This window comes from Apodemus sylvaticus, chromosome 1 (genome assembly GCF_947179515.1).
Source record: "Apodemus sylvaticus chromosome 1, mApoSyl1.1, whole genome shotgun sequence".
Classification (NCBI taxonomy): Eukaryota; Metazoa; Chordata; class Mammalia; order Rodentia; family Muridae; genus Apodemus; species Apodemus sylvaticus.
In genome coordinates this window covers 46,214,554-46,236,544 of record NC_067472.1, presented here as the reverse complement: position 1 = coordinate 46,236,544, position 21,991 = coordinate 46,214,554, and the positions used below count along the sequence as shown (strand labels likewise).

Sequence of the window (21,991 nt, the reverse complement as noted above, 5' to 3'; positions counted from 1 at the left end):
GTCATGCACAGCCCAAGACAAGTAGAGTCTTAGGTTGCCAAACTATTCCTTATGCTTGCCTGCCTCAGCTGTATCTGCCCTTTGTGGTAGCTAACCTTGATATAGATAAATCTTGCATTTTCTTCATCTGCTTTTCTCTTAAGAATCTAGACTGATTATTCTCTAGGTTGCCCAGAGGTGATATTAGGCTTGGATCTCTCTGTATGAATTTGTCCTGGGGGGAAGCTGTCCAATGAAATGTACGTTTAGATATCCTGGCTTCTATTCACTAGGGTTTGTAACTCCTCTTCCTGAGTTGTAACAACCAGAAATATTTCCAGATATTTCCAAGGTTAGCCAGGAAGTGGGCCACGACTAAACCCTCCTTCCTATAGGACAGGATGTGATTCTGTTTGCCAGTCACACATTGCTTTCGAGACTTCACTGAGGGTTTGATATTTTCAGATCAATAATCTCAGGCATATAATATATGTAACTAGTTCTGACCTGGACTGAATTTTTTTTTCCACATTCCAAGTTAACACAGAGTCAACTCGCCATTTACAGCTTCCTCAGTCAAATCATTGTCTTTTATGTCTTTGCTTTTGTCTAAGTTTCAACACCAGGAAGAGAGAGAGGGCAAGATGAGACTAGTCCAAGATGATCATCTGCCCACGATGGTCTCCATGTGGTCCTCTCAGCTGACGTTGGGTCATGACATCTTTTCTCCATGGAGTCTGCTGAGATGTCTATATTTAATCTGTCTACTCTGTCTCATTCTGTTCCCTCTGTTCCTTTTATAGGCCCTAGCCCCTGAGTAACTGTCAAACAAGAGTGTGATCCCAAAAGAACTGGCTGCAAATGTAAACTACACCTTGTAATCTGAAGTTACAAAACTTTATTTATAACTTAAATGTTAAACAAATTATAATATCTGGGCTATTCTGGATCAATTAAACTATGTGACTAGAGGTAAGCAGAAGAAAACTGCCTGAGATGAGAGCGCCAAGCCCAGCCAGGAATATGAAGAGATGTGGCCTCTTGTGACATCTGGGAGACAGAACTGGAAATTTATCAGCCCAAAGAGCTACAAAACCAGCCCAGGTTTAGGATAGGGTGCATCTCTCATCTCTCAAATGAAGGAATGCTCAAGAGCTTCTGGCCATTTCTAATCTTCCCAGTGATGTCAAAAATGAGCAGAGGAGTGCATGGGTCTTGGTCTTCAAGGGCTGCCTCAGATACCTCCAAAGACAGACCACAGCTTCATGTTATTGTTGCAGCGACGCATTTCCAATCAGTACTTACCAGCTTTACAGACTTTTAAATCATAATGGAAAATACTTAATGTGTATTAAGTACAGGGAGGCCGAGTCTGGAGTGTCCAAGGATGCGTGCTTCATTCATAGTGCCCTTGAATCTGCCTATTTGACTCAGACATTTAAAATGAATGTTTGTTTTCATTGGGACCCAATGGTTCCATTCTGATGTCAGACAGGTCAGGCAAGGTCTCTGCCTATTGCTCTGTCCTTGCTAGGAAGCAAAAGCTTGATTCCTATCTGCTGTTGCTGCCAGATGCTGGAATAACTCCAAAACACCATGCTGGATGAATTATCCCTTCCTTTTAGAGCAGGCCTAGAAAATGATGATACTCTAAAGAGACACTGTGTGTCTCAATCTAACAATGAACTCCAAAGAAATTGGAATTTCTTCAGGGATCTCATGCTGGGAGAAGGAAAGGTAGCAGCCAAAAGGACACTTGTCTCCTGGAAAGACTTTACACACTTCTAACAACTTATCAGATTAGTTTAATGATGAGACTGAAGCCCAGACAATGATGGGTCAACAGTGGACAAGACCACACCTGACAGGGACTGCTTAGATATGCATAGCATTGGCCCTTTATTTAAACTTTCATCTAACTTCAGAAACCTGAAGGACTGGAGAGGCTGTTCTCTTCCCCATGTGCCCACATTGAATAAGTCTCCTTTTGAAGCTCTCCACTTTTAATTGGCTTATAGAGGACAAATGGTCAGCCCTAGCTTCTTGGGGCAACAGGCTGACTCTAAGTTAGGTAAGGACATCTCAGTGAAAGATGGCAGCAGTGGTAGCAGCAGCAGAGGCAGCAGAGTGAATGAATTTACAAACACAGTAGATAAATTTACAGGAAGTCATAAAAGCAAGCAGGCAAAAGCAACTAAGAACAAAAATTATTTTCCCCCCAAATCTCTTTTATCTGGGCTGCTGACAGAAGATACTGCCCACAGTTAAGGTAGCTCTGCACTCTTTAATTAACCTGATCTAGAATATCTCTTATAGCTGTGTCCAACAGCTTTTCTCCTACATGATTCCAGATCCAGTCAAGCTGACAACCAAAATTAACCATCACAGGACCCAAATTCTCTTCTCTTGTTGAGTGCTTACTAACTCTATCCTTGGGGATTACAACTTTGACATGCCACCTTCCCAAATCTTCAGAAGAATCAAGTGTGATGGGAATTATCATTGTTTCATTCATGAGTGTTTGTTGACCAGTAGATGTTCTTTTTGTAACATCATTCAAGGACCTTGGCCCAGCAGAGCTTCAAGTCAAGCCTATCCCAGGGTCCAATAAATAGTACTTTTAACTGAAGTCAATTTATATCTGGTTTCTACCACTTGCCATCAATAGGTCCTGGAAAACATAATCAGGTTATGTGTCCATAGATCAGAGTCCTTGTGTGACAATGGACCATGCCAGGAAACTTGGTAAGGTAGAGTGGGTCAGAGACCCCAGAAACTTGGATACACACACCAGAGATGGCAGGTGCCTCCCTGCTCTCTGCCAGGTTCCTGGCCTGGAACACATGCTTGCCACTCCCCACGATGGTCACATAGTCCAAAACAGAGTTCTCTATGGTAATGAGGTAACTTGAGGCTCTGAAGTTTTAGCCAAAAAGTTCCTTTCTAGGATATTCCTTCCTACAAAAGGTATTTAATCTCTGGTCCACCCTGATATGCATCCATTTTTCGTGATGAACAGTCAATAAACAGTTTGGAACCAAGGACTGTCTCTTTCATCTACCACTGCCATGGGGAGCATGGAACAGACCTTCACCTATAGACCCACAGCTTAAGTCTCCCTGCCTTAGTCTGCAAGCCCCCAATGGTCCTTGGCCTCATTTTGGAACCCCAATACTCCCAGCCTTGTAGAGGGCCTGTTGACCCCTGATACTTTGTTCCCAACTTCTTTGTGCAGTTTTTTAGACAACTAGATTCCTGGGCAAATGCAGGAATGCTACTAACAGAAATCTAGGCAATATGACAGCCTCTGAATCAAACTCTCCAACATCAGCAAGTCCGGGTTATGCCAACACATCAGAAAAACAAGATTTGGATTTAAAATCACTGGTCATGATGCTGCTAGAAGAATACAAAAAGGACACAAATGAATCTCTTAAAGAAATACAGGGGAACCTGAATAAGCTAGAAACCTGTATAATGGAAACACAAAAATCACTTAAAGAAATTCAGGAGAATAAGGCTCAAGAGATAGAAGCCAATAAAGAAGAAAGGCAAGGGAGTGGGGGGGGGGGCTAGAAAAGGGGAAATCATTTGAAATGTAAATAAATTATATCAAATAAAAAAATGGCTAATAGAAAAAAAAAAAAAAAAGAAGAAAGGCAAAAACAAAAACAAAACAAAACAAAAAAAAAAACCAAACCCTTAAAGAAATGTAGGAGAACTTGAGTCAAGAGGCAGAAGTCATGAAAGAGGAAACACAAAAATCTCTTAAAGAATTAAAGGAAAACACAAACAAACAAATGATGGAACTGAGCAAAACCATCCTGGATCTAAAAGCAGAAGTAGAAACAACTAAGAAAGCACAAAGGGAGACAACTTTGGAGATAGAAAACCTTGAGAAGAAATCAGGGGCCATAGATGCAAATATCCACAACAGAATACCAGAGATGGAAGAAAGAATCTCAGATGCCGAAGATACCATAGAAACCATTGACTCAACAGTCAAAGAAAATGCAAAATGCAAAAAGCTTGTATCCCAGAACATCCAGGAAATCCAGGACACAATGAGAAGACCAAACCTAAGGATTATAGGTATAGATGAGAGTGAAGATTTACAACTGAAAGGGCCAGCAAATATCTTCCACAAAATTATGGAAGAAAACTTTCCCAACTTAAATAACCCAATTTTTAAAAATGAGCAAAGGATATGAATGGGCAAGACACAAGGAGGACACAGCACTGGCAAACACAGGAAACAAAGGAAACTGCTCTTTAATATCACTTTATACCTTCAAGCTGCCAAAAGTTAATGAGCAACAATGCTAATGCTGGCGGGGGAGGAGACAGGAGCTGATGCTGTGGGCAGCAGATGAGAATGGTAATTTTTTGGAATGAATCTGACCACATCTATTAAAACAAAAAAAATGTATGTATATACATTTATGAAATATATGATATATGTACAATGTAGCAACATTTTCTGGAATCTATTTCATAGAAATAAAAAGAGTGGCATGTGAAGATCCATTTACAAAGGCACAGCTAGAGATTGTTTCATTGGCTAAAACTAACCCAAAGTAGAGATGCTTTGAGGCTGGATCATAGCCACTCTCTCCCCAACACGGGACAGTATGACGCTGCAAACAAGAACGAACCAGAGGTAGACATGTTATTCCTGAATGAGGAGGAAGAAAAGAGATGGCATACTGTCATATTGTCATTCATGCGACAGCGTTCCTCTGTGTATGTTCTTATATATGCTTCTCTATGATTCCAAGAGCACAAGAGTGTACAGAAGGGTGTGTGTGTGTGTGTGTGTGTGTGTATGTGTGAATGTATTAGGTTGCCAGTATTTGTTTATTCAACAGAAGAGAGGCAATGAGTGTGAAGCAAGCAACATCAAAAAGAAAATCAGCAAGATAAAAGCCTCCAGATTGTCTTCTTAAAGATTCCTATTTCTTAAGTTCTTTAAATCCTCAACAAATACCCACTCCTGCCTATTCACAGCCGTGTGTCATATGACTGCCTTCTGTGTCCATTGTCCTAGCTCTGCCCATTGGATACCCAGTGTGTGGGCTTGCGACAGAGACTATTGTGGAGCAATCCATTGACACACCGAATGCCATAGAAAAGTAGATGCTGTGCACACCAGTTCACCTACACGGCTACCATACTCCATCAGACCTCACCTGCTGAGCTGCAGGTGACGATGGAGTGGCCAGACTGAGGGGGGAGAGTCAAGTCCCTTCAGAGGACACAGTGGACTTGAAAGCTGCATGGACAACTGGTAACACATCAGACTCAATAAAATGATTCGGAAAACTAGGAGTCATTCCCAGTCTGCACTGGGTGTGGAGGGCAAGTCCACTAACATTGACCCTAAGGGTTACTGGTCACGTGTCCACTCAGGCCATCTCCATGATCATCTGGGGTGTCAGGGCAGGGTACGGACGGCAGGTGCTTCACTACCATCTCTTTATACCTTCTCTCTCTCTCTCTCTCTCTCTCTCTCTCTCTCTCTCTCTCTCTCTCTCTCTCTCTCTAAAGAAATACTGGTCATTCCCAGGAGTGAGTCACAACTGCAGCTGGAAAACTGACGTAAAGCTTCAGAGCCATTAGCTTTGCAAATGTCCACTGGGTCGCTCCTCTATGTTCTTTTAAGTTCTCTTTTTAGTTCAATTCAAAACATTTTGCTGGTATTCATAGTGTTGGTTTCATCATGACAATTTTTTTCAAATACATCATGTACTGTGGCCAAATACCTCTCCTGTTTGTCCCTTGGTTCCTGTCCCCTCTTTCCTTTCTGACTAGCTCCCTTCCTCCTCTCCCTCCTCTTCCTCCCCTCCTCCTTTTCCTCCTTCTCCTCTACCTCTTCCTCCTTCTTTCTCCTCTTCCTTCTCTCTCTCTCTCCATGTGTTCATGTACATGTGTGTGCATGTATCTGTGTGTGTGCATGTGCATGTGAATATTTAGGTGTACATACCGAATTCCAGGACTCACAAATATGAGCAAAATGTTCTATTTCCATGTCAGTGTTTGGCTTGTTTTGATTAATATGGTGATCTGCATTACATCCATTTTTTCTAATAAACAACATACTTTTTTGATTATGGGTGAATATATATTCATATTTTACATATTTATCCATTGTAGACTCCTAAACTGATTGCATGTCCTGGCTGTTGGGACTATGCAGCAGTAAACACGAGTGTGCAGTCTCTGAAGTACAGTGCCTTAGAGAGCTCCAGGTGTATCCCTAGACACAGTATAGCTGGATCATATAGCACTTCTTAAATTCTCAGGAAACCTATTTGCCAGAGAGCAGCATTTTTCCAGCTTTCTGACGCACCTTCCCTTATAGCTCTGCATTAGGAACAGAGAAGCCGGTCTCTCTAAGGAGAGAGTGGGCAGCACACATCTGCAGGCTCTTTCTAAAGCAAGTGCTCATTTTCTCTGACTTCCACCTTCTCCATCTTCACATTATCACCACCATTATGATGGTTTGCAAATGCTTGGCCCAGGGTGTGGCACAATTAGGAGGTGTGGCCTTGTTGGAGTAGGTGCTTCCCTGTGGGTGTAGGCTTAAGATCCTCACCCTAGCTGCCTGGAAGTCAGTCTTCCTAGAACTCTCAGCTCTGCCTGTGTCATGCCTGCCTAGATGCTGCTATCACCACCACCACCACCACCACCACCACCTTATACTACAAGAAGAATCATCCTAGATGATTTTCCCTCTCTTGGTTTCAGTCTTAGGCATTCTGGCTAAGACTTGCTAGTGTAAGACTAGCAGGTTAAACAAGCAAAACTACCTGCAAGTAACATGAATTAGCAGATATAGACATGTGTGCTAGGGTGGGATGGGATGGACACAGGTTTCTAATGAAGGAGTGGAGATATCTTTTCAGAAGAGATGTGTTTGGAAAAGAAATGACCTAACTTTGCCTGAGGTAAGAGGTGGCATTCCTGGAAAAGGGGACAGGGTGCACCAAGCGAGGCCTTCAGAGGACACAACAGCACATTTGTCAGACATTCATTAGCAGGGCAGGCAAGGAAGCTAAGCTAGAGGAGATACACTATCTTTGGCTTCCAAAAGCCACTGTCAGGGAGTGATGTTTCCTCTGGAAAACAGGATAGCGCGAGGTCTGAACTTTAATTCTTTCTGGTGGACCACAACTCAGTGCATCTTGTTACTAGAATCCCCAGCTCCTGGGATTAGGCTGGCAGGGTCTCAGTGAGCATCCCGAGGACCAGTGCAGTTATCTGCCTGTGGAGTCCAGCACTTGGCAGCCCAGATGGAGTCTGAAAGGCATGAGTTGCCACTATAGTAGACAGGAATAATGAGGAGACCCATTGTCCATTAATAAGCACTTCCTTCATAGCTAGCCTTTCCTGGAATGATGTTTCAAATATCATGACATAGAATTATCCCGATCTCATGCCCTAGGTCTGAGAGATGATATGGGAAAGAGAAACAAATAAGTACAGAAATAGGAAACTAACCTCCTTGTGTTGTCTGTTGTGTGGTTCTTGGCAGCTTTTGATGCCCAAAAATAAAGTTTACATATATTTTAACATCTTTAAAAATGTGTTTTTATGTGTATGAGTATTTTGCCTACATGTATGTCTGTGCACCACATGTGTGCAGCACATGCAGAAGCAAGAAGCAGGTGTTGGATTCTCTGGAACTGGAGTTTGCAGCTGGGAGCCACCATGTGGGTGCTGGGAGTGGAACCTGGGTCTTCTAGAAGAGCAGCCAGTGAGCGCTCTTAACTGCTGAGCCAGCGCTGCAGCCCCCAGTCTTTTTCTAAGTGTGAAAAATCCTCAAAGAAACAAGTGAGTGATAGAGTTGGGTGAGTCCCTTGAATGCATTGCTCTGCTCACAGTTAAGGAAAGTGCAATCTAAATATGATGGGAGGGGCTGCGAGTAACTCTATCCAGTAATTAAAACCAGCCGGCCAGTTTTGACTCAAAGCGACTAACCTTCCTGCTTTCTGTACTCTGCACTCCTAAAAATGCAGGTGCGTGTTCTCCCCATACCATTTCTGTTGTGCTGCTTATACGTTTGTGCCTTGTCTTTTCTGCTGGATGTGTTTTGAAGAGTCTCCCCAGTTTGTTGTTCTTCTGTTGTCATGAGTGGATGGTGGGAATACAATGTAAGGAGACATGGCTACTCAGCTACAGCGGTTCATGGATGCTGCGGAGTGTTCTTCTTATACAAGTTAGGATGGTTGTGTTATCATTGGATGGTGTGATTTTTTTTTCCCCACCGTGCTAGATGTTAAATGCACAGAGGGCAAGTACTTTACCACTGAGCTGCATCCCCAGCCCTGAGGTAGATGATGGCACCACCATGATGTATGCAGGCTGTCACTCACCAAAACATCATAAGGTGTTATTCACTGGGACATAATGTTACTCATAGATTACCTTAATGGGTACATAATATCGTCCTATGTGGACAAAGCAAAGTTAATTCGGCCTATTTCCGGCTGTTGGCATTTTACTCATTGAGTTTTTATTGTTGGCTGCAGATAGAAATCTTTGCCTATAAACCTGTGTGGCTTCATCACACCATGTCCTATAGAAGGATTACAGGTTTGATCAAAGTGAATGGGAATACTGAAGGCTTCCAGTAGGTACCGCCAAGTTCACCAGGGACGATCTGTCACGATCTGTTTTGGAAGACTAGTAACTGGAGACTGAACGGGTCAGTTATACCAGCTAACTTGGGGTTCAGGTTTGCTCTGGTTTTAATATCTATGGAAGACTAAAAACTGTGATTGAGACGTTAGTTTGAGGAGCCAACTGGTGTTGTTCTTGACATCTGTAGGAGCTAAGGGAAAAAGTGGGCGAAAGATTGCAGAGAAAAAAATACAGAAACTTTCCAGTAGGGGACACTGTTGTTGTCAATTTATGCTTGGAAGGATACTGAAATACAGTGCATTTTAAAGCCTGATTGGTCCGCACTTCTTAAACTGTAAAGTAAATAAGACTTTGCAGCCAGATCGCATTAGCTGCCAAGTTCTTATATAATGACCACAGCTCCCCACTCCTGCTTCAATTGCTCTTCAGAGAGGAAAGCATTAGCGTCTGATTCCGCAAGTGTGCACATGTCATAATCTAACTTGAATAGAAGTAAAAGAAGATTCTTTGCTGAGGTTCCGCAGGAACCCTTATCTGCACCTTAAAATCTGCACAAACTCAGCGAGGGTAATTTGCTTTGTGCCTTCCCATTAGAGTAGTCAAGGGTGATTGCAGACTTCCCAAGTCTACACGCAGAGTTCCAGGAGCTGTCCCGAGGCAGCAGTCTGGCTGCAGGGCTGGGCGGGGAACTGGCCAGGTGTGCCGGGAAGGTGCCAAGTCTTTCTACAAAGCAGAAGTCTTTCCCATCATCAAATGCAAAGCAGCCAGCCCTTTTTCCACCCTCACCCCTGCAGTCCCCGGCCTCCTCATCCGGTGCCAGGAGATAGGTCAGGCGGGGAGGCGTTAACTAGCCCTCTACTCCTTTGCCAGACCCCGAGGCAGCTGCAGTTCCTTCTCCAGCCGGCCGGCCCATCTGCACTGTCAGGCAAGCTTCAAGCTGACCCACGACTTGCGCTAAGCCCCAATTGAGCCGTGGCATCCGGGAAGCGGAGGGAGCCAGTCTAGAAACTTCAAGTGTGAGCGGTGGAGAAGCTGCTGGGCAGAGCTCAGCCTCAGAGCCTAGCTGCTGGCATGCGGTGTGTGACCGGACTGCAGACATCTGGCTCTGCTCTGCTAGTGCTCTGCCTCCACCCCTGACGCTGAGGTTGAGAGTAGACGAAACTCCCTCACCTGTCGGAACCCGGATCTGGCGGTGGCGGGAAGGGAGCTGGCGGCCAGTGCCTGTTGGTTACAGCAAGCTTGGCAAGTGGCCCTACCTGCACCAGGGCGCCACCGCCAAGGAGGCAGGTGTGAGACTGCTCTGCGCCCCAGCCTCTTGTTGCTCTCCTTTGTCCCCAGGCACCATCGGCTTGGGGTAGGTCTTCGGGTAACTCCTGCAGGACGCCAAGGCTGCAGGTTCGAGACGCCCCGCCTCCTCCTATCACGTAGAGTCATCAGTGCTGGAGGAAACTTCCATTCAGCAAAAGTCTAAGGGTTGTGGTTTTTCGGAACTTTGCAAACGGACTAGCTGGCCCTTTATCTGTAAGCCACGCCACACCTGCTGCTAGCTTGCAACAGCCTACAGTCCTGGAGAGACCACTCTTGCAGGGGCACCGACGCCCCAACTTTTGATTCGCGTTGTGCGTAGCCTACCTGGATACCTAGCTAAGGTGTCCCGGGAGGCACATCTTTTGAAGACAGCGCCGCTCACACCGCCCAGCTCGCTCTTCTCTCCCTCCCAAGCGCGGGGTTGGACGCCTGATCCGGGACCACACAAGCGCTCAGGACTCGCCGGACCTTGGAACCGCCTTCGAGAAATCCTTAGCCCAGGAGGTCCGAGCCTCTTACTCCACACCACAGTCGGTTCAGGTGGTGTCCTCTTCAGATCCTGCGTCTGGCGCGGATAATCCGCGCGGCCGGGCGTTGAGCTCCAGATTCCTGTCGCTCCGTCGAGGTGGCAAAAGCCATGGCCGGCTGCTGCTGTCTGTCTGCGGAGGAGAAAGAGTCGCAGCGCATCAGCGCGGAGATCGAACGGCAGCTTCGCCGCGACAAGAAGGACGCGCGCCGGGAACTCAAGCTGCTGTTGCTGGGTGAGTGGACGCGTTTATCCCGCGCGCAGCTCTGGTGTTCGCGCCCCGGCTCCTTCCCTTCCTAACAAGCCTGCCCGGTGGCGTGCTGAGTTTCCTCCAGGTCACCTTCAGGGCGCGGGTCTTTTTGCACCTGGGGAGCTGGGCGGCGACCTTCGATCGCAGACTCCCGATAGCTCAGAGCAGGCCTTGGGCTCTTGTCAGTTCTCTGCGGCCCCCACCCCGTACACCCCTCCCCCACGTCTGCCCGCTTTTGCCCTTGGCCTCCCAGCAGACAGCTGCTGCCGAAAACCCAACTTGGTTGTTGGCGGGTGGTGGGGAAGCGACTGGCTAGCAGTTTAAGGTAGTTCTTGTTGAGGTCTGACTGCAGGCGCCCCGTGCAGCGTGCAGCATAGTTTTTTACCTGCCAGGTAAGGTCATGTGGGAAGGCTCTGTCCTCATTGTAGAGGAAACCCTAGAAACTGACAAACTTGAAAAAAAGGGGGAAATGATCGCAAGTGAGCCTCGGAAGTGACGCCCCGACTGCTATTCTCTCTTCTGACATCAACGCCCCCTGCCCGGAGACCTCCGGAGCCCACATCAAGAGAGCAGCTAAAGCCTCCCTTGGCCCACCTTAGTTTAATGTCTACCAGTGCCTCCTTGGGCTTTTAGAAGACCTCTGCAGAAGTGTTATAAAAGCAAAGAGAGACGAGTTTAAAGCCTGATTCATTCCCCAAGGCAAGGATCTCTTTCTTCTGGCCCGTAGAGCCTCAGTCATTCAATCCATCCACTGTTGGACACGGGCCCTTCTCTTTCTCTCCATCCCCCACCCCCAACGAGCTGTGCGTATTTCAACTCTATTCCTCTGTCCTTCCAGGCTGGAGTCCTCTCTTTCATGGTGTGTTTAATTATTTAATTCAGCAGTCACATTTGAAGACAGACTGAAGGAGAGACAGATTGATCTTTTAGTCTGCTCTGCCTTCACTCCTGGGCAAGGAGGGCCCTCTACTCTGTAGCTGCTGCTGCTGAGTTTAAAAGGTCTCCTTTGGTTCTCTTCAGACCTGCAAGCTCAAAGGGCTGACCAGCCAGATTCCAGGCTCCTGACTCTTCTCTGGCAGAGGGAAGTCCCTGCCCGAAGGACTCCTAGCTGACTATTAGGTTCTTAGCCAGTGAGGAAAGGCCTAATTAGGGGAGTAAGCCTAAAGGAAAGCTGTTTGCTGAGTCTATAAAGGAGCTTGGGCCAGTATCTTGGGGTCCACAGCTATACCTAAGAGGTCCCTAAAGCGGGTGGAGTGTGGGGTGTGGATGGGAAGGAAGGAAGGGCCTTTGTATACCCCTGGAGTCAGGGCTGCTCACCCAGATTGGGACAGGTCTAGGAACTCTGGCTGAACCCTGCAGTCTGTCATCAAGTTCGGTTTGTCAGGTGTGGAACATTGTGTTAACGCTACAGTGATTAATTATGCCTTCATTTGGCTTCAGGTGGATACCTTCCCTTGTCAAGGGCACACTAAACTCTAGTTCACTCTGAAGTATTTCGATTTGTGTGAAGTACTGTTAGGACTATAGCAAGATCTGGATACGGCTGGCCCCTTGAAAGGCAAACTATGTAGTAAGCTGAGCCACTGTGTATGACTAATAGGCCAATCAGGCGGACCTAGACGGCGACGGTAGGGAAGGAGTGCTCAAGGGCATGTCGTTTGCTTAAAAAGTCACGTTTAGTCCAGGTAACTGGGCCCTCAGGCCTTCCTGGCTCTTGTCCCTCTTCTGACTCCTTAAAGTACTTCCTGTTCTCTTCTCCCGCTCAGACGATCCATCACTAGGTGACAACTTTCCTGTTCAAAGTGGATTTCCAAATCCTACGAAGCTGCCGCCGAAGCTTCGAGTGTGGGCTTAAAAACCCAGGTTCCTTCCATCTTTAGAGGGTTATGGTGTAGTCCAATTCTCAAGCTAAAGGAAGAGGCTGTGACTCACAAGATTCAGGAACCAGGGGAGGATGTGTGCTAGTGTGTCTGAGGTCACATGCAATGGAACGTCACCAGTTTCTGGCCTGTCTGGATTAGATCATTTGATGGTCACGTGTCTCAGATATAAAAGTCCCAGTTCACGGGGCTGGGACTTTGGGATTCTGTGTGGACTATGTTCCCAGAAGCCATGGGCTCTCACAGAGACGTGTGTGTCTGCAGCTGGGGGCAGGATGTTTCTGACGTGTCCTGGAGGGCAGCAGAGTTCGGCCTGGGCTTTATGAAAGCGTAGCTCAGTATCCAGTACTGAGGGACACCGGTTGCTGTCTGGTTCCTGCCGGTAGCTGTAAGATATTGGTAGGGTGCTTTCTTGACAGGAGGAGATAAAGATAAAAAAGGATACAGTTGAATTTAGTAGAAATTTCTTCTGATTGGAAAAAAAAAAAAACTGACGAAACCAAATAACCAAACTGGTAGAAAAGTGGTGATACCTGTCCGGTACACCAGCGGGGAGGCAGAACTTGGGTCTGCGCCCCTGAGTCCTGTATGTGGGAGTTCAACATTCCACAGGCCTCTGCAGCTGGGGAGGGAAAGGAATGGACAGTCCTCACACTGACATCTTCACCAGGCCACAGATAAAATCTCCCAGTGCCATGATGCAGAGGCTGGAGTTGGACCAAAGGAGTGTGGTGTTCCCAAAGACAGATGCAGAGCCGAGGGCCATTTGGAGCAAGGAGAAACTAAAATTTCCATGTGAGCTATGGCTGCAGACAGGGTGACCAGTGGGCCGGTCAGTGAACTCAAAAGCATGAACCTGGGCCGGAGATAGCAGCAGGAAGTCCTCGAGGAAGAAAGGACCCCACACAGACACAGCGCTAGCTCCCTGCTGGCCCAGCAGCAGCAGCTGGACAGCAGCCAGAGGGCTCTGTGCTGTGAGTTCCAGGGGATGCCCTTGTGGATAGAGGTGCCAGCAGCCTCGAGTCCTGTCCTGAGCCTGGTGGCACCTTTGCTAGTCTTGAGGCCTTAAACCTAGAGGAAGAGAAGAGTCAGACTGCTGGGAACAAAGTAATTTATGGGCTGAGGGCCCTGTAGCTTGGCCCTCTGTGAAGTCACTTCCCGATCTGAACCAGTACTGGCTTGCCTAGTTCCCTACAAGACAAATCAGAGCCCCTCAACTTGGCTGAGTTAGGGTGGCTGCTGATGTAGGGATCTGCAGAGTGACATTTGAGAATTGTCAAGGGCGCTGTCCTTGAGACTGCAATACCCCATCCCTAGTTCTGTTTGGGATCCTGGTCACAGCAGGACACCCAAGACTGGTCAAGCTCTGTCACAGACCATCAGCATCACTGTTGCTTCAGCAGCTCTGTGAGGATAGTCCCCAGCTGGGAGCCCACTCTGCTGCCCTGGGGATGGAGGGGCTTGAGAGCCCCGCCCCCTCTCCTCCCCTCCTTGCTTCTCACGGCATCTGCCTTCAGTGAGGGTGCATGGTCTCGTGGCTTGGGCTTGCTCTCAGCTTCCGTTCTTGGTTCACTGTTCTCTGCCTCACACTCGCCCCTTCGATCCTGTGAAATGGTCCTTTCTGGAGACAGAACAGCTACAGAACAGTAGCTTCCTCGTGGAATGGAAATATAGATTCACGTTAAATATTAGCTGGTTTGATAGACCTGGTCCTCAGGATGTGAAATGTGATGTCAGCACTTCCAGGCCCCACAAGTCACCCTGACCCATAGTCTACCCTACATCTGGGAGGCATTTAGTACCCAAGGTCGTCCCCAGACTCCTACAGGGTTAGGCCCCACATGTTTAGGCATCATCCTCACAGGTCACTCCTGGAGTGGGTGCTGCTGGCAGTGGACCTATGGCCCTTTGCCCGGGCAGAGAAGATGAGGTTAATAGACATAGTATAGATCTTAGGACACTTGGTGAACAGAAGTAGGTAATTCTGCATATAGAGGCCTAGACACAGGTTCCAAGTCCCCTTTATCAGAGGCCCTCCTGGTTGTCATTTGAGATGCCAGGATAACTTATTGAGGAAAAAAGGTTCTCGTTTAGAGATACGTTTTTCTGTGTAGTGAGGAATGGTGCAAAAAAACTTGTGAGTACAGTCGTGGTCTAGTACAGCCTGGGGGCTTCCCATGGGCATGTTCTCCAGTGTGCCAAAGTTTCTCTAAGTGTCTTCAGGTGGCTACAATCTGCTAATGGCTGGCACGGCCTGCGGCTACCTTCTCATGGGGTTTCTCCTGGGGGACCTAGGGCCTCCCTTCAGGCTCCCACCTTGGAGAACTGACCAGAGGCCAGCCTGTGGCTTTGCTGACAGCTGGAATGGCAGCCTAGGACCATAGGGCAGTGGCAGCATCCCGCGGCCTGCGGAGGACGCTTAGGCAGACTGTGTGGGCCTTGCTGGGCCTGCCTAGGAATCCGTGCATGGAAGTGGCTATGGAGAGCCGCACCCACCCAGCGGCTGGCTACTGCAGGCAGGCCTGGGTCACAGAGCACGCTGGGTACTCGCTGAGCACCCCGCTGGACAGAACCGATCTACGGGACTTCAGGCTCCCCTCTTTAAGAATGCGCTCAAACAGAAGTTCAAGGGCAATTTTATTAGTTTAAAAAAAGGAGAGGAGGAGGGAGCGAGGAGCGAAGAGGAGGAGGGAATGAGGTGGGAGGGGGAGGATGGGAAGGGAGGGAGCTAGCAACCAGGCAGATAAGCTATAAAACTCCAGCAGCTGCCCGGGGAGGAGAATGGAGGAAAGAAGGGGAAAAGGCAATTTTGTTTCAGCTGGTGTGTGCACAGCCAAGCAGCCAAGCAGCCACAGGATGGGGGACATTTTGAGAAAAGAAATCCAAAGGGTTAAGGAAAGCACACTTCAAAAAAAGGAAGGAAAGATGAAGTTATGCTTCTCTGAGGAACCTTTTTCAGTGAGTTGACTTACAAGCTACATAGGGATTTTGGGAAGAAAAAGTACAGTATCTCATCGAAGGACTAATTATTCCTCCTAGCTCCGTGGTTTGGCTTAAGGTAAACCTGCTGTCTTAGTTAGGGTTTTACTGATGTGAACAGACACCACGACCAAGGCTACCCTCATAAGGACGGTATTTAATTGGGGCTGGCTTACAGGTTCAGAGGTGCAGTCCATTATCAACAAGGCAAGAGCATGGCATCGTCCAGGCTGGCATGGTACAGGAGGAGCTGAGAGTTCTGCAGCTCCTCCAGGCAGCTAGGATGAGGGTCTTAAAGCCCACGCCCACAGTGACACACCTACTCCAACAAGACTTTATCCCCTTAATAGTGCTACTCCCTGGGCTGCCAAGCATAGACAAACCATCACACCTGCTTTCCTCGGCTGGTCCCTTGCCCAGTGAACTACCTGGCCCAGTTGAAGTGTTAGGCCTCTATCCAGGTTGGAAATTCTATTCTCTTGACCAGGAGTTTTTTTGTTTTTTTGTTTTTTGTTTTTTTTCTATTTTAACAGTTCATGGGAGGTGGTGGTCTATAACCAGGACAGGATTACTCCATTTCACCCAAACAAAACATGTACCCTTCATGTGGGCTCATGCATGGGAGGCAGATCCCAAGACAATGTCTCTGCATAAATGATCGTCTTAGCATGATGATTGCTGTGATGAAACACCATGGCCTACTTCTGTATCATTGTTCATCACTGGAGGAAGTCAGGACAGAAACTCAAATGTCGCAGGAATCTGGACACACAAGCTGATGCAGAGGCCATAGAGAGGTGCTGCTTACTGGCTTGCAACTCATGGCTATTAAGAAAACGCCCTACAGGCTTGAGTATGGAAGGCCTCTCCTCTCCAGTGTCAAGTTGACAGAAAACCAGCTAGTACAGCAATAGTGTTTTAGCTTTTTTTTCTGTTCTGTATTTTCTACTCTTTGTGGAATGTGCATGAATTTCATAGCAATAAGTTTTTGTGAAGAAGTAAAACAAACAAACAAGCAGACACCAGTACTGCCCGGTAGTGTTATCGGTGTATCGCGTTTCACTTCCTACAATAGCATTTGATTTAAGGAATTGTAATCTTTCTTCGATTTTAGTTACATGAGGCTTGGTGAAGTGTTGCTAACTAACTGAGGTGAGTGTTTCCAGTCACGGGGACTGCTAAAGTTGGACATAGACGTCATCTGGGAACTGTCTGGGAGGAAGGGGAACCTGGTATTTAACTTAAGTCAATTACATTCTTCTGGCAGAGTTGCCATGATAAAATGCTACAGGTTGGGAAGCTTAAGCAATGGGAATTGATTTTCTCCCAGGTCAGAAGCTGGAGTCCGCAGATCAAGGTGCTGACAGGTTTGGTTAATCTTGAGGCTTTGGCTTTGGCTTGCGGACAGGAGCCTTGGTGCCCTCCCTTGGCCTTTCCACTGTGAGTGTTCATTTCTGGTATTTTCTCTTCCTCACACAGGGAGTCCAGACCTGTTAAATTGACTTTGAAGCCCTCACCACCTTTTTTATATTAGTCATCTCTTTAAAGACCTTCTCTCCAAGTACAGTTATTCTCTAAAGTATCGGTGGTTGAGACTTCAAGAAATAAATGTTGTCAGGAGGGTATAATTCAGCCCATAATGTCAACAGTGTTGGGAAGACATTCAATCCCAGGGGCCATCACCTGTGAATTCCCCTCTTGGCGCTCTTCACTCAGGTAAAGCTATCCCTGACTGCAGACAAAAAAGGATTTAAGACAAGTCAGAATGAAGCTAGGTTAGTGGGTTATTAAGAGACAATGGGTAATACATGGTTCAGATCTAAGTTCAGAAGGAGGATGATGGAAGATGATGTCACCCTGACTTTTTCTTCTTGCTACAATGAAATCATCTGAAAACAGTATCTTATGGAAGAAAGGGTTCACTTTGTCCCACGGTTCCATTGTAAGGCAGCTGGTCACATTGTATCCACAGTCAAGTACCAGAGTGAGATCATCTGCGCTCAGTCAGCCTTGTTCTTTGTATCCAGTCTCTAAGACCCAACCATGAAAATAGAGCCACAGTCCTTAAGGTGGATCTTCCCTCATCAATTGACCTACTCCCTCCAAGAGACCAAACTCCCCAAAGATGTTCTGGATCCTGTTAAATCGACATCAAACACGAATGAGTCATCACAACAGAGAAGTTTCTATTTCATTTTTCAATTAATTTAGCAATGTTTGTATATCTACCACTTTATTTTATAATTTTCCATGAAAATTGTCAACTTTAACATGTTTTTCTATATATCTCTTCTATTTTATCAGAAATATTTTCCACGTAAATCTTCAATTTCATCATAAAATGCTTTTACTTCTTTTTTCAATAAAAAACATGATTTTCAAAAAAAAGACTTTATCATTGTAATTTGTAAAAAGACTTTATCATTGTTTTATATACATACAGATATTTGGTTAACTAAAAAAAAAAAAAAGAAAAAGGACACTGTACAACTCAAACATGGATAACTTACGACTGAGTTTAAGCAAAGTTTACAAATGAGGTAGATAAATGTGAGTGGGTTTATTTATTTCTCTTATCTTAACGGTTTTCCTAGCTGGAGGGATGGAGGCTCATAACTATAGTCCCACAAGGAAGCTGGAGGCAGAAGAATCAATATTAGAAGCTCTATTTAAGTTGGAGTCTAGAAAGGGCCACAGGGACCCTGTCTTAAAATTAAATTAAACTCCATTTATAAATTAAGAATAAATCCTTGTTGTTAATGAAGGTGGTTTTGCAAGGCCCAGTGTTTGGGTTTAAGGATGAGAGATGCTGACATACCAGGCTTGAACATTCTGGTCCCAGCCCTAAGTAGTAAAATCCTTGTCCGAGATGTCATTAGGAAGGGCAGCACTATCTCTGTAGGAAACTCTGATGTTATCAGTTGTGTCGATGGCCTTGCATCTTGGGCAGCAGAAATACAAACTAGACCACAGGATAAGAAGCTTCTTTTCCTCCTGTGTCCCTTAACTCTCCATGTCTTTCTGTTCTGCCCCTGTAACAGTGTGGGAGTCAAAAATGGAATTTTCCTTTTGACCTCTGCTTCCAAACATTGGCTCTACCATTTCTTGCTTGTGAACACATTGTGTGCTTTGAACTCTTGTTGACCCATTTTTTTTTTCCTCTTTAGAAATTTTTAGGCACCAAGGAAGTATCATCACCCATTTTAGCTGTGTAGTGCTTTGTTTAAATTTTACCAAGTAGCATTTTAACAGAGATAGTTTGCTTTGTGTTTCTTTCAGGGGTTTCCTAGACTGTAAATTGATATTGGCCACTTTTCCTAGTTATAATAAATAATAAAAGTCTGGGTCCAAACAGGCGTTATTGGATCAGGTAAAACAAAATCTCCTCTTAAAACTAATTGTGGCCTCTCTGGGTAGGAGAGCCCTAGGGGTAAGGCTGCAAGGTACTTTCTTAGTAGAGGTGACAGAATTTCCTGAAAAGGGAAAGAAACTTAATAGCAAACACTTCCTCACATCCTCATCTTGGTTTAGCCCCACCCCTTGGTTTAGCCCCACCCCTTCTCCAGTCAGAGAAGTGCCAGGAACCTTTTCTCAAGGAACGGGATGGATGGGAAGATTGTCACAAAGGTTTAAGGGCAGCCCCCACAGGGCAGCACAGGGGGAGTGGGAAAGAGCGGGGGTCACACTGGAGGGGACCGTGAGATGGTAGTGACAAACTGTTCACAAGCCAGGGGTTGCATGGTCCACACACCAGGGAGAGATGAGTAGAAACTGCTCTAGAAACGGATAGTGAGCAGGGTGACTGACAGTCCCAGGATCGGGGATAATATGAATGCCCCGGGCAGGAGTTCATTGAGTGTTCGTGATTTCAGTCTTATTGTAAAATAGATCTTAATATAAAAATGATTAATATCTTTGGCCAAAATATACTTTGGAACATTCTATAATTTTCTCTGCAGCTGCAATGAATAAGCCCCAACTACCAGACTGATGACCTGCTCCATCTATAAGGCCGGACCCTGGGGATTTCTTAAGAGGCAAGGGCGGGTACTCATTTTCTTTTTGTCTGTCCAGGGCAGCCTTTTGATTTTTCCTCTGTACTTTTCAAGACAACACTTTTGAGGTATTTTACATGTAGTGAAAGTTATCAGCTCTAAGTGTACAGATGGCAAACAAGAGAATTTTATAAACACGGGCATAGACACGATATAGAACATCTCACCATCCCTACAAATCCCCATGTCCCTTTGTGAAAGCGGTTATCTCCTCGACCAAATCATTCGGTTTTCTATGAGAATATTTTTAGCTATCTGAAAAACACAAGGATAAGAATTTAAGGTGCCTTAGTTGGTAAGAACACTTACTGTGTAAGCAAGAAGACCTGAATTCAAATCCTTAGGACCTGCATAAGAAACTACATGCACCTGTGAATGCAGTGTAGTGGGGCAAAGACAGGTGGAGCCTGCGAGCTCGTTGGCTCAACAGCCTAGTGGAAACAGTGAGATTCAGGTTCACTGGGAGACCCTGTCTCAAAAATAAAGTGGAGAATGATAGAGGAAGACATTTGATATTTCTCTGATGTCTGCATGTGTATGCATCTGCACCAATATATGTAAATATACTACATACACATACACAAATACATGTACACACACCACACATACTCTCACATACACACCACACATACATAGCACCAACACTCACACTCATACATACACAGAAATACACGTACATGCACTCTTACACACACCACACACACCATAAACACACATACTCACATAAAACACATACCACACATACCACACACACATACCACACACATACATACATAAACCCCCCAAACATACACATTCACACACATATACTCACACAAACCACACACACACTACAAACACACACACACACATACTACAAGCACACCTACACATACATACCAAACACACAAACATACATACATAAATACTCACATACACATCACATACACTCACACACCACAACACCTACTCACTCATACACATACACACATTCTCTCACACACACATACACACACACACACCACATACATTCACACACCACAACACCTACTCACTCATACACACACACACACACACACACTCACTCACCCACTCATGGACATCCAGAATTTACAAACTACTCAGGTATGTTGTTTTTCCAGTTCGCTTGCTGTATAACTCGTGCCTCTCCTTCTCATTTGTGTATTCTCTCCAGACAGTGTGCTGCACGCACTGCTGCCTTTTCTCCTCTAACAACATCCGTGAATTGTTCCTAAAGCAGGACAAGATCTTACATGAGCACAGTCCATTTGTGAACTTTTGGTAAGTTTAACCATGGTAGGATATTTGTGTCCAGTCTGTTTCTCACATCCTAGATTTGTCAATCAGCCCAAGAATGTCCCAAGTGGCACTTTCCTCCCAAGCCAGGGTCCAATGTCAGCAGAGAGATCATGTCCGATTCTCATGTCTTTTTGTTTCTTTAACTGGAACATTTTTAAGAAAAATCTTTATGCTCTTTTTTTAAAAAAAAAGATTTATTTATTCATTATATGTAAGTACACTGTAGTTTTCTTCAGACACACCAAAAGAGGGCATCAGATCCCATTATAGATGGTTATGAGCCATCATGTGGTTGTTGGGATTTGAACTCAGGACCTCTGGAAGAACAGTCAGTGCTCTTAACCATTGGGCCATCTCTCCAGCCCTAACTGGAACATTTTACAGGCTCCCATAACACTGAATCTTTGAAGAACACATTTCTCTCTCTTCTTCAAACCAAGCATTTAAGTGTTGTCTGATTCTTCTACAACTACAGTCCAGCTAGGCAGTCTCGGCTGGAATACCGCATGAACACTGTGCCTCAAAGGGCCTTACCCCTGAGGTAAATGGTGACCCTCTGCTTCTCACTGATGACTTTAAATTTGATGACCTGGTCAAGATGTTGCTTGTCCTGTCCCTTGAATCACAGTGTTCCTTTTCAAAACGCCCTTCGTTGTAACTGCCTCCTCCCAGGCCTTGACTATGCTAGGTAAGTTTCTGTCCCTAAGTTACATTCCTGTGTACCAAAATATTCTTCTCAATTTACTAATTTTTTATTCCTGGTTGGTAAATTATATCATGGGCTAGCTGTGACAATATCTTCTGTCTCTGAGACTCCCAGTGCTCACTGGGGGGCACTTGATATACTGTTTAGGAGTCTTCCTTGTGCCTCTTTTGCTTCTGTCTTTCTTCATTCACTTATTTATTACAGTGGGGGATCATTTGGTTCTCAAGGTGTACAAGATTTGTGCAATGAGGTCCCTTCCGAGCTGGCCCCTGTGGCGTTGTGACATACTATCTTCCTGGCACAGTGACATGTTCCAGGATCAACTTGTATCCATTTTGTTAGCCACTGGCCACTTCTGCACTGATA

The 21,991-nt window shown here is 45.8% G+C and overlaps 1 protein-coding gene across 1 annotated transcript in view; it reads left to right on the top strand.

Annotated features, from left to right (window-relative positions):
• Window positions 1–9,424: 9,424 nt before the first annotated feature.
• The window catches only part of Gna14 (G protein subunit alpha 14), a 178,500-nt gene continuing 165,933 nt past the window's right edge, over window positions 9,425–21,991 (top strand). The window contains exon 1 of the mRNA XM_052188756.1: window positions 9,425–10,691. Within this exon, the coding sequence (XP_052044716.1) occupies window positions 10,568–10,691 (124 nt within the window). The 5' untranslated portion in view covers window positions 9,425–10,567. The remainder of the gene's footprint in view (window positions 10,692–21,991) is intronic.